Here is a 13027-nt window from a genome sequence, read left to right on the forward strand (position 1 = left end):
AAATGATTTGTTTCATTTAAATATGGATGGCTTGTTAATTACCTCAAATGTCACGGGGTTTCTTAAAAAACTAAAAGACGGTCCGGCTATAACTTAAGTTAGACTACGGGTCAATTTATATAAAATGCAAGGGTTCATTTTTAAAAGGGAATCCAACGCGGTAGAGACAATAGTCCCTTTATTAGTAGGTAATATTATTGGGGTATGTTTAGGGCACATCTAGATGTGCCCCGAATTATTGCACATCTAAGTGACTCAATCAAGTATAAAGAAAAAAGGTAAAAAGAATGCCAACATGAATCCCGTGTAGGATCGATAACATAGGGGATTTAGGTGTGCAATACTTAGGGCATCTCCAACAGCGAACCGCCAGTCCCGCGGACATGAATGCGGGAGCTGGCCATCCAACGCTGCGTACATACATTTCAAACAAATTTTTAACTAACCACATAAAATTCATGCAAACATGTCAGATTTTCGTATAAACCAGACGACATTCATGCAAACATGCCGGATTTTCATTACATTTCGAACATTTCGAAAAAAGAGACAAACCCGATCCCAAACCTATCCTACAATATGATGGCGGCTGGCCGTCGTCCACTTCATTTCTATTCTGCATTGGCGACCACCTCCTCCATCTGCCCGTCCCGATGAACGAAGGCGGTAAGACTCGTGAAGTGAAGGTGCAGTCTACGGTGAAGAAGAGTAGAACATCGAAGACGGACCAGGCCACATTGGATCACATACCATGCCCTACACATCCTCGAAGGAGTCCGCCACCTGTCTGTCACGGGTGGACGTGAGGTTCACGATCGAAATGGTGGCGCTGGCACTATCTCGTCCAACCGGGCCGCCCGATAGTTCGTCGGCGGCGCGTAAGAGGCGCAGCTTGCGTTGTTCGCCTCCTCAATCGCCTGCAGCCGCGCCTCCGCAGCGGTGGCTTCCTAGTGAGTGGCGGCTTTAGCACGCATGGCCTCGTAGATCGCATGCTGCTCCAGAACAAAGTTGGGGTTCGCCGCGGCCATGGCCTCCTCGTTCGTGCGCTCGCCGTCGATTTTGCTCTCCGCCAGCCGATGCTGCTCTTGGAGGAATAGGTTGTACTGTTGTTCCTCCTGTGCCTTTTGCAACACCGACATAGGAGCCGGTGCAGGCTGCTCCGCCACCATGGCGGCATTGTAGTGTGCCTGTGCCTGGTCCATGGTGAAGTCGGCATGCATAGGTGCGAGCTTTGGTGCAGTGTCGTCAAAGCCTGTCTCCATTGTGGGGTTGTCATCGGAGACCTTGGGCAAGCTAGCCAGCATGCCGGCCCCTGGCACAGCAGCTCTGGTAGGAGGCCGCAAGGGGCGAACACCTTGTGCTTCATCTCCGTCGAAAGGCTCTCCCATAGAGGGTTGCTGCCTGCAGTGATGGCGGATGTGGTGCAAGGGAGGAGGATGTGGAGCGGCTTCTGTTGTGGTGTGGAGTAAGCCGAGCGTGGCCATCTTTAAATAGCGGATTCCGGTTAGGCCAGTCATCCGGATGCGTCAAATGCACGGCCCCGAGTAGGTTTCTCAGCCGGCGAGCCTGCTTAATGGTGGCATACGGACGAACCGGGCATCCAACGGGCGTGATAGATATCCCTCCCGTCCCGTCCAGCAACGTGTCTCCGTCAGTGAGAGGCCGCATCCGCTCTGTTGCTTGCTTCAATAGGGAGCGACCCTCTACAGTTGCTTGAAGGGGCAGCTGGCGCCGGCGGAACACGCGCGGGCTAGAGAGGAAGGTTTTGGGTGGGCCAAGATGGTCAGAAGCGGACGTGGCTGATGTCTGGACGCTAGCAAAGCGTTCACATTTGTCTCCGGTTTACGGAAGAAAGTGTGTCCGGACTGCGTTGCGAACCAATGTAGATGGCACAACATGTCCAGACCGTGCGGACCGAACGATTGCAGACGGTTTGAAGGTTGGCATCGTACAGCACATCTAGATGTGTTTTAGAAAAAACTCAATTATTTCTAATATATTCAATTATAAGGTGCATTTGGGTGTTTACAAAACAATTTTCTGCCAAGGAAAAAAGAAAAGAAAGAAAGAGTTGTTATTATAATAGGAAAAGTGCCTATCCATTCTTGTTGTCGGCGGAGGTGGAACGACGAACCCTAGCCGCTGTGAAAGGCCCAGATCGATCCGCAAGGTATGCTCACCGAAATCTCTACATACTGCAACTGATCGATGGTGGGGCGGGGCAGCCGCGGCACGCCGGCGGTGGTGAACTAGTGACTCGTGACGAATTTGTCATGCTAAACCCTAACCGATTGTGCGCATGCAGTCGACGATGGCGTTGGTTCGATGCGCCGCGAGGAGGCTGGGTGGCTCCGTGCTCCACCGAACGCAGGCGGCGGCCGCGGAGGCGGGACGCCGGCTCGTGCCAAGCAGGTTCATGCGCTCCCGCCAGCTCTCCGGCGATGTCTCGATCGAGGTATCTTAACCAAATTTGACTTTTTCTCTCATGATTTCTGTATCTCGCGGCATCAAGTGCCGATATAGCCAGTGAAATCCTGTGCAATGGAAACAGCAGCATCTATGTGTCTCTTGTATTAGCTAGAAACAAGAGCAAAATTACTTGTCATAATCAACTTGATTAACCTGACCTGAACACATCCTGACTTACTAGCAACAAGACAGCATGCAAATCAAATCATTAAGAAAACCTTATTTTTTCCAGGTTAATCCGAGCATGATGGCTTTTTGCTTATCCCTTTAGCAAATAATTAGTGGCAGCGCACCCTTTCCCGTTTCGCCCGCGACGCCATCGCTAGCGTCCGGGAGGCTAGCCCTAGCCACGGGCGGAGCTCCCCGCCTTCTCCTCTCCTCCCCTCCCTCGCCTCAGACAGGGGCCACGACCGGGCGAAGCCTGACCGCAGGCAGCGGCGGCAGGGAGTTCTTCTTCCCCTCACGTGGGTGGCTTGACGCGGGGTGGCTCACCCGGACCTTAGTGCCGCCCTAAGCGCTGGGAGCGGCAGCACAGCGGTGCGGCAGGGCTGGAAGATGTCGGCGGTGCGGTGAGCGCCATGGAGGAAGTGCACGCGGGGCCAGTGTTGGCGGCTTCGACTCTTGCAACCCTTCAAGATCTAATCTCGTGGGGCGAGCCGCAGGCGGCGTGGATCACCGGCGGCTGCCCATGTCGTGGCGTCCAGCTGGTGGGGTTGGCAGTGTGACGAAGGTGGTTGACCTCCTCCTCCTCTGCTCTTCGGATGGTGGATGTGGCGGATGAGGGCGGCTCTACTTGTGGGAGATCGGTGTGTGGGTGTATAGGCCCTCTCCGATAGCTTGAGCTTTTGGGTGAACTGGCTGGTGCGTGCAACTCTACATGGTATCGGAGCTAAGAGGTCTTGAGTTCAAGACCCGGCTGACGTAATTAAATTGGGAGTGTTGACTATAAATACAGAGCCCATCTTTTCCTGTCAGCTTGAGCTCATGGGTGAACTGGTTAGGTCTGTAAACATGCAACCAAGAGGTTTAGGGTTCAAAACCCAGTAAACGCAATAAACAATTGCGGTTTGCCCCGACTTCCGCTTCCCACGTCATAAACTCCAAACGAGCATAGATGTGTGTGTGTGTGTGGGGGGGGGGAGGGTGTTGGGGTATAATGTCCGGCCCTCTCCCATAACTTGAGCTCTTTGTTAAACTGGCTGGTGCGTGCAGTTCTACACAGCGGCTCGACGAGGGTGCCAGTTACCAAACGGGCCGTGTCGATGGCCCTCGTGACTGGTGGAGTGGTGCGATGGCTGCCGATGACCTTCCTCTGCTTGGATCTGGTTGGTTGGGCTTCTTTCCTGCCAGAGGGTCCATTTTGGGGTGGAAGGAGGTGCCTTCTACCTCTCACCGGTCGGTGACGCCCATTTGCCATCTTCCTGGTTGCGGGGAGGTCTTGGTTGCCTAGGCGGCAGCCTCGGTGGTGGGTGTCGTGCTTCTCGTGGGCGGGGTGCACGACTCATGTATGGGCTGGTTTTTATGGCCGTTCGGGCGGCGTGGCCGACGGTTCTTCGGCGAGTGGTGGTACTTCGGAGGTAGAGTGTGCGTGCCAAGGGATATTCCCCGTCCGGCTTGGTCGGGCCGATGACGGCGGCACACGTGGGCATCGCCTCCTTCCTGAAGACGACATCGTGGCTACTTTACCCCTTCGGATGGTCCAGTAGAGAACCGTGATCCTTTGGATCCGATGGTGACGGCACTCCGGTGTCGGTCCCCTTCTTGAAGGCACAGTCTTGGATGCCAACATTCGTCAAACTTAGCTTTGTCTCTTTGTGACAGTTCTGTCATAGTGGAGTACTTCAAGCATAGTGGAGTACTCCGACTACTTCAAGCAGGGCCCTCATTGCTCATTTGCCGTTGGTTTGGCGTGTTGGGGTGGTGTGGCTGTTCGTGTATGGATTTACAAATGGTAATCAGCGGTTACTTAGTTATTGATGATATGCAACGCAAGTAGAGTGACCATTATCTATGGGTATCAATCCAGCATGCTTGAAAGTTCCCTGCCTTGGATTCTGAGCTGGAAAAGAACACGAAGGAGCTGGAAGCCACAATAGCTAAGTTGAAGAACACTCCGGGACGCTATGCCTCTACGTTGTACGTACAATAAAAGAGGATCAAAGAAGATGCATGGAACTTTATAAATTTCTTGCTTAATTTCCTGTTTATTTGTTTGTTTGACTGGAGTTGATACATATAATCTCATTTCACATACTACTCAATACTTGCAGGCGCTTGATGTCCTACGGGCGTACAGTTCAGGGTGTGGTCAATGCAGCTAAAGGGTTATTCTTTTTGTGTATGATTTCTGCTGCTGTCCTCGGTCTCGGTTCAGACAAGGGGGTAGAAGCCACAGCTAGTACCAGCGAAAGCAGTGAAGACAAGATCGAAAATTGAGAAACAAAGATGGCCCGAGCTTGTTTTCAGTTCAATTATGACATCTACAGTTTGGCTAGCTAGCAGTATGCGGAAAAAAAATTCTATGAGACCAAGTCTCTGTCTCACGGACCATCATGTGAGACCCGTCCCAATGGATGACACGTGACATTCACAATCTCAAAGCACCAACTCCCACTTTGGCCCGTACAAAAGTACACAGCGATTTAGGGTTTGCTTGGTCTCGCTCTCCTTCGTGACAGCTGAGCCAAAGGACCTTATCGCCGGCGGCCGCTCGGAACGACGGATTGATGACATCTCGTCCATGCCTGCCACGAATGATCTCGGCACCGACATCTGCGTGTGATGACCCTGTGGCGACTTCTTGTCAGTGGCCGCGACGGAAGACCTCGCCGCCAGCGTTACTGGCTGGGCGGACTTTACGTTCACGGTGGTCACGCGCCAAGATGCCGATGCCGATTGCTGGGCATACTCCTTGTCGACGGCGGCTATGCTGAAAGATGACTCCTTGTTGACGGTGGTCACGCGTCAATACGTCCTCGCTGGACCGGACTAACTCCTCGACACCAGCCGGGCACCAAGATGCACACATTAGCTCGTCATCCACATGTTCCTTTCCAGCGCTGCAAGTGCGCCGGAGAGCCGATGTCTGAACTCACCCTTCTGACATACATATAGTTGCTTCATTGGCAAAACAATTCGAGTGTAAACTGCCCTGGCTTCACCAAACTAGAAGATTGGTGTACTTTTCTCTTTAATCAGACGAGAGGGGGAGAGAGAGATGTTTAATTGGCTGACACATAGTCGTCTGCAAGTTAAGCAGTACACAGGGTATTGGCTTTTTATTTTTGCTCTTATGAGCTTTTGTTTTTTTTTCTTACTTCGAGACTTGGAGACTTGTTGCTGGATATTTTTTTAATAATATGAGCCGTATGCATCTTTTTGATGCATCTTTTCGAAAGAAAAAAACAAGGTATTGGCGTCAAATTTTCTCAGTGTACTGCTTAACTTGAACAGGCATGTAAGACATGTGGTGCAGCATATGAATTCCTAGGCTTGAACAGGATTGTAAGGCAAGTGGAATTCACGTATTCTGAACTAGTATGAATATTTTCATTTACTGTTTCTCTTGTGTATGATATCATAGTGTTCGCTGTTTGCAACAAGCTCTTAGTACAATCATATGGTTTAAGAAAATACATATATGTGCGGCGTCACATAGCAGCTGGATGCATCTTGCCCCACGGTCGCCGGTTTGTGGGGCATGACCATCGACGACTGGTCTTGGTCGCATGGTACTGTGTGGCTGCCGGCGACGAGGTCATCCGGCGCCCCCATGAATGAGAGCAGCATGCGAACCCTAGCTCATGGGGTATGAGTTACGTAGGTATCTCTACAATAGATTAATAAGGATACATACGTAACTGGTGTTAAAAAAGGATACATATGTGATTGGAATCGGGAATGGGTAAGTGGGCAATGTTGGATTACGTGCTTTGAGATGAACCTCGTCACGTGTCATACATCGGGAAGGGTCTCACGGGATGGCCTGTGAGACTTGGTCTCATAGAATTTTTTTTTCGCAGTATGCTATCGTACCTTGTGATATTGTGTGATACGGTATCATGTTATTATAACTCTTATCTAGTATTCCCTCCGTCTCAAAATAAGTGACTCAAGTTCGTACTAACTTTAGTTAGTAAAAACTTAAGTCACTTATTTTAGGACGGAGGGAGCTATTTTTTTGAAAAGACTCTATCTATCTGTGTAGATAGAGCTATTTTTTCAAAAAAGCTCTATCTACTCGAGTAGATTACGTGCATGCATCCAACAAACTGTAGCTTGTGGACCACGCTCCATGATTGCCGTCGAAGCACTTTCTCGACAAGATTCCTAGCTGTTACTTCTGGCCATGGTGGCACACGTACTTATTCCCTCCGTTCCAAAATAGATGATCCAAATTTGTATTAACTTTGTACTAAAGTTAGTATAAAGTTGAGTCATCTATTTTGGAACGGGGGGAGTAGATGATAGATGTCAAAGTATACGGCTCCGTGCCCCCAAACCCTAGCCAACAACCACCGCCGCCGTGCTCCCCTGGGCGCCGTTGCTGCCGGTGCCAACGGTGGCGGCGGGCATGGCCTTTGCGCCACGACGGGAGTCCCTCGCGCGGGGGATTCACATCACAGAGGGTGAAGTGATGGAGTCTCTCGACTCACGGCTGGGAGGTACGGCGGAGCTCGACGGGAGGTTGCTGCGGCGGTGCGAGATGAAGGCATGGGCGCTGAGTATCTCCATGGAGGCATCGACGCTATGGCGGCCAGAGGGCCTGGCGGCTGCTGGATGCCTCCACCGCGCGGTCGAGTGACAACATCCTCCATCACGCAGGCATGGCGGCGGAGGGTCCGGTATGGGCCGCAGGGCCCGATATGGGGTCTGCTGGTGTTGAATCAAGAGGTGGTCCTACGATTCTTCTCGCGCACAGACGGTGATCTGCTTTTTTTAAAAAAAAGGGGGATATCCCCGCCTCTGCATCAGAACTATGCATACGACTACCTTTAAAATGGGAGAGATTTTCACTTCTCGGCCTCTGCACCAACTAGGAACGCATACGGCCATTTTAGTATGAGTACTAAGATAAGCATGGTCCTCAGAATTTTTTAAATGAGTATCAAGATATTTCTAGATGCGTGGTTCCACCACACCAAGATTGATCCTCAATAAACGGGGTAAAACCCCCGTGCATCACCTGTCAATTCTAGGAATTGAACTCGGGTCATTAGGCTGCACAACCGCATACCCAACCACTGAGCTAAGGCTCTCTTTGCAGACGGTGATCTGCTTGTTGCCGTTCTCTTCGATCTTGCCATTGACGGGTTCTGGAAGGCTCTGCCAGAGATCCTTTGGGTGCATGACGAGCATAGATTGCTGAATCAGATGGGATCTGGTCGTGCGCGCTGTTATTATGAGTCTATGCTGCTCCAGGAGGGGTGGCGAGATTCGCTGTCTGTTGACCTCATGAGACATGTCTGTGTTTCAGTTTCCATGGGGCTGACAATGGTAACGATATTATGACGGTTGAAATTGGAGGGCTGGTAATGGCGGACCGAGGCTTCGAGGCGATGAAGACTTTTCTTGGTATTTCATGACTCTCAGCAGTGGCCTCAGCATATGGAGGCGGCAACAACGAAGGAGTACCGAGTCTTCTCTTTCAAGGTGAAAACCTAAGATCTGACCTTAATAAGTTGTACCTAGGAAAGGCCTTGTTGCATTGTTTTGATAGCGTGGACTTTCTCGAGGGTGAAAAATCTAAGATCGGCACCGGTGCATTGTTAAAGGCGTCGCTTTTGGAGAATCTAAACTCTATGTGTTGTGTTTGGTGGTGGTTTGCACTGCACTGCAAGGAATTATTCACTATGGCAGGACCTTTTCTTTATTGTTTTTGGTTGGTGTAGAGATAGGTTGTAATTGGTATCTCAGTGGTATTAATATGTTCTTTGTCAAAAAAATCTGTTATAAGATTCGTTTGGTTGTTTATACCCCTTCCGGTATTTTTTAGTCTGCATATAAGTTTTGTCCAAAGTCAAAGTATCCCTACTTTGACCAAACTTGTAGAAAAAGGTACCAACATTCATAATGCTAAATCAACATTGTTAGATTCATTACGAAATGTAGTTTCATATTATATATATATATATATATATATATATATATATATATATATATATATATATATATATTTGATATTGTAGATCTTGATATTTTTAAATATAAATTTGGTCAAACTTTGATATACGAAGTAAAAAGGACCAGAGGGGGTACAAAAACAAATTTATGAAGAAAAACAACAAAGAAGGAAGTAAAAAAAACAAAGAAGGAAAGAGTTATTATTAAGAGGAAAAGTACCTACCCATTCTTGTTGTCGGCGGAGGTGGAAAGAAGGCGAACTAGGAATCCTAGCCGCCTGTGCCTCAACAAAAAAAAAAGAAAAAAAAAGAAAAACCCTAGCCGCCTGTGGAAGGAACGCCCAGATCGATCCGCAAGGTACGCTCACTAAAATCTCCAAAGACTGCAATCTGATCGATGCCCCGGCTCGCCGGCCGTGGTGAACTAGTGATTACTGATTAATGACCAACTTTCATGCAGCCCGTGGACTATGGCGTTGGTTCGGTGCGCCGCGAGGAGGCTGGGTGGCTCCGTGCGGACGCAGGCAGCGATCGTGCCCAGCAGGTTCATGCGCTCCCGCCAACTCTCCAGCGAGGTATGTTAATTAAGCTCTTGACCAAAATTGACTTTTTTCCTCATGATTTTTTTGTCTCACGGCATCAAGTGCCGATATAGCTAGGGATAATTTGTGCAATCGAAACAGCAGCATGCATGTGTCTCAATTACTTATCATCGTCAACTTGTTTAACCTGACATGAACCTGTCAGATGGAGAGCATGCAAATCATATCACTAAGCAACAATATTTTTCCTGGTCAATCCAAGCATGATGGCTTTTTGCTTATCCCTTTATAGCAAATAATTAGTGGCTGTTGGTTTTTCTGACGGCTTAAACAGGCCAGTTAGATCTATTAGTCTAACAAAAAAAAGGATAAAGGGATAACGATAAGTGAAGGGGTCCACGTACCAACGTACGTGAGCCTCGATCAGAACTAACGCGCCCTGATCGGGGGCGCCCAAAAACCAACTCAGGTTTTGGGTCCCCTGTCGCCAGCGCCATATTAAAAGGGATACGGGAGAGAGCTGGGCACCTGCGAGATTACAATTCACGTAAGGTTTACTCTCCTCCCGATATTCTCTCACCACATCCGATCAGGGGGAGTGCTGCAGCGACGGGAAGACCTAAGCCAGCCGCCGCCGCTGTCCCTGGGCAGTGCGGTGGCGTCCTGAAGGAATCAGGACGTCGAGGAGAACATCTACTTCGACTACATCACCCCTGCATCACGCCTGCACCGAGCAGGCGATCATGTCCACTCCCGTGACATGTAAAGAAACCCTAAACCCTTCTCTGTTCATGTTTTAGGTGATCTAGATGCAATCTGTTTCTGCTAATGGCATCCCAGAGATGCATAATTATTCCAACAATGGTATCAGTCGCCAATCTTGATTGCAATAGATTCCTTTATTGTTGATCAGTAGATCACTATCATGTTTAGATCAATGACATGTTTAGGGTTTATGATCAAGATTGAAAGTTTTACCCCTGGTTAGCCCAAATATGCATGCTACTGTCTTAATGCCCTCATGTTGTATTCTAATTTGCCACGGATCTCCACTGCCATTATGCTTAATCTTTTTTAATTAAGCCTCTAAAGAATTAATGCTCATGATTAAGTTTCTGTTAATTTAACTTGATCCTCTTTTAAGTATCTGTTTCCGTTTGGATTATCAAATTAGAAGGCAGAGGGATACATAGCACACATACAGTAGCAAAATCCCATGTTGAAGAACCCTAGAAAAATCCCCAATTTCGGTAGAACCCTAATTCTTTAATTAGGGCTGTTTTAATCCAATCAAGCACTGATGTACACGAATTTGAAAAGAATGAGGAGAATCCTCACCTAACGCGCCGCGTACTCGCCTCTTCCCTTCGGGGCCCGCGCAACGCCCACCGTTGCACGAGGGCGAAGACGCCGCGACGCCGCCGTCCTCGGGACGACGCGTGGGACGCAGTTGAGCCGCCGCCGCTTCCGCTCGAATGGACGCGCCCTTGTCTTGGCCGACGCCGAGCAAGTCGCCGTCGCTCCTCATGCCGCGGTGGCCGGCGTCCCTCCTCCCTCCTTGATGCGCCATGTGCACGGACGCCGGGGCAACGCTCGATGGGGGAGCGCGCGGGATTCATCCTGCTGCACGCTCCTCCGGCGAGCGCAGCCGCCGCGCCGCCATGGCCGGCGCGCCTCGAGCGGCCGTGGTACCGCAGCTCTCTTCGCGAGCGAGAAATGCGGGGGAAGGGGGAGAAAATGACTAGGGTTAGGCCGGTCGGCACTTTTGTTCGGGCTCCAAGCCGCGCTGGCCGTCCGATTCGATCGAGCGGCTCTCAGCGACGCGGAGCACCGGCTCGGGCCTTCGGGCATTAATGGGCCATTTTCGGTCACGGGCTTCGGCCCAGGTTGCCTTAGCCCAGCGCGTTTTTTTTTCTTTACGATTTGCTGCTGGGCTGGACCGATTTACGTGTAGCTGTGGGGTATTTCGGGCCAAAATTACTGTCGCGATTTTCAGTTTTTTCCAGTGCGTTTAAGTTCATAAATATTATGATTTGCACTGTTTAAACCAGAAAATGCCTAAAAATAAAATGAACACATTATTATTCTGGGTAAAATTGAACCAACGAGATTTTTTATTCAGGATTTATTATGTGTTTTGCATGATGAATTTTTAGACATCAAAAATAATGATATTTTCTTTTATGTTGATGTTTAAATTAAGAATGAAATGACTCTAATTTTAATTCGGACCAACGTTGTTTTATTATTACGAGTCATCCCCTGTGATATTTTCATTCCATGTTTTTTCTGCCCAACGGTGTTTTGACATGGAGTTGAAATTAAATACTTGGCATGTTTGTTTATTTACCAACGTAAATTTATAATCATGCAAGTTTACTTATGAACTTTTATGATGATTTCAGCTTCCGCTCCATTCCGGTCCGACACGATCGAACCACTTACGGGGAGTAACTTCCCTCGTTGGAAGTCCCAAGTCGAATTATGTTTGGGTTGTAATGAATTTGACTATGCCTTGAGGGAAGAAAAACCTGTGGCACCTGTGGCAGGTGTCACAGGGTATGCAGAACTCAAGAAGGAGTATGATGTTAAGATGGAAAAGTGGAATAAGTCCAACCATATTGCGCTTCTCATCATGAAAGCGACAATATCGCCGGACATTTCTGAAGCACTCCCTAAGAAAGATACTGCTAAAGATTTCCTCACTGAAATGGAGGAGCAATTTAAAGGCTCCGACAAAGTGTATGCTCATGAGCTTTTTGCTAAACTTCTTCAGAAATACACTATTGACGGAAATGTTAGGCAGCACATATTGAGGGTGGTAAATGCTTTCACCAAGCTTAAGGCTTTGGAGTGTTCTTTAAGTGAAGCCCTTCTTGTCATAATTATTCTTGAGTCTCTTCCTGAAGAGTTTGAACAATTTAAGGTCAACTATAACTCTCTAAAGGAAAAATGGCCACTCTCTGAGATGACCGCAAGGATCGTCCAGGAGGAAGAAAGGATCATGAGGCAGAAGAAAGACCATGTCTTTCATGTTGGCTCTAACAAGAGAAAGCATGACGGACAAGGTTTCCCTAAGCCTCAGAAAAGGCAAGTCAAGAAAGAAGGCACTAAGCCATTCAACCCTAAGGCATTCAAGGGTAAAGAAGCCGGTGGTTCTTCTTCTGCTCCTAGCAGCTCCACTGCTGGAGAAAATGCTTGTAACTTCTGCAAAGAAGAGGGACACTATCAAAGGGACTGCCCAGGCTTTCTAAAATGGATGAACAAAAGAGGTATTGATGAAATTACTTTTGTAGATGAATCACTTTATGTTGATTTTTCAATAAAGTCATGGTGGATTGATTCAGGGGCAACCACTCACGTTGCTAACTCTATGCAGGGATTCGATACGATCCAAACCATAAGAGGAGGAACAAGAAAGCTTAAGGTTGCGAACGGAGTTGAGGCCGATGTTGAAGCTGTGGGATCTCTCACGTTGGAGCTACACACTGGCCACACTCTTAGATTGAATAATGTTATTTATGTGCCTACCTTAAGTAGGAATTTGATTTCAGTTTCTCGTTTAGATGATGATATGTATGAGTGCCATTTTGGCAAGAAACAATTTGCTTTGATCAAATGTAATAAGAATGTAGGCATCGGTGTTAGACGAGGCCAACTATACATGTTATCTCTTAATAATGATTCAGTTATGCATGTGAGTGATGCAATTAATGTTGAGAAGAAATGGAAAGGAGTAAGTAATTCTTCGAAATTGTGGCATTGTCGTTTGGGCCACATTTCGAGGGGGAGAATGGAACGCTTAGTTAAAAATGAAATACTCCTCCCATTAGACTTCTCAGATGCAGACAAATGTGTCGACTGCATTAAAGGAAAATTTGCAAAAACAATTAA

General features: G+C 48.3%; 1 protein-coding gene and 1 long non-coding RNA gene across 2 annotated transcripts; both read left to right on the forward strand.

Annotated features, from left to right (window-relative positions):
• Nucleotides 1-2066: 2066 nt before the first annotated feature.
• On the forward strand, nucleotides 2067-5691 carry LOC123101534 (uncharacterized). Its single transcript, XR_006448596.1, has 3 exons — nucleotides 2067-2170; nucleotides 2306-2455; nucleotides 4740-5691. It is a non-coding gene; the product is annotated as an uncharacterized lncRNA (long non-coding RNA).
• Nucleotides 5692-9792: 4101 nt separating this feature from the next.
• Nucleotides 9793-12762, forward strand: LOC123101541 (uncharacterized). Its single transcript, XM_044522944.1, has 3 exons — nucleotides 9793-9895; nucleotides 11539-12405; nucleotides 12513-12762. Exons 1-3 carry the CDS (start codon nucleotides 9877-9879, stop codon nucleotides 12557-12559), a joined length of 933 nt encoding a protein of 310 aa, XP_044378879.1. The 5' UTR covers nucleotides 9793-9876; the 3' UTR covers nucleotides 12560-12762.
• Nucleotides 12763-13027: the final 265 nt, after the last annotated feature.

The sequence above is a fragment of the Triticum aestivum genome, chromosome 1B (assembly GCF_018294505.1).
Source record: "Triticum aestivum cultivar Chinese Spring chromosome 1B, IWGSC CS RefSeq v2.1, whole genome shotgun sequence".
NCBI lineage: Eukaryota > Viridiplantae > Streptophyta > Magnoliopsida > Poales > Poaceae > Triticum > Triticum aestivum.

Coding starts and splice junctions, on each gene's coding strand:
- LOC123101541 (XM_044522944.1), top strand. Junction 12,406..12,512: donor AAAATGGATGAACAAAAGAG/GTATTGATGAAA, acceptor AACTCTATGCAG/GGATTCGATACGATCCAAAC.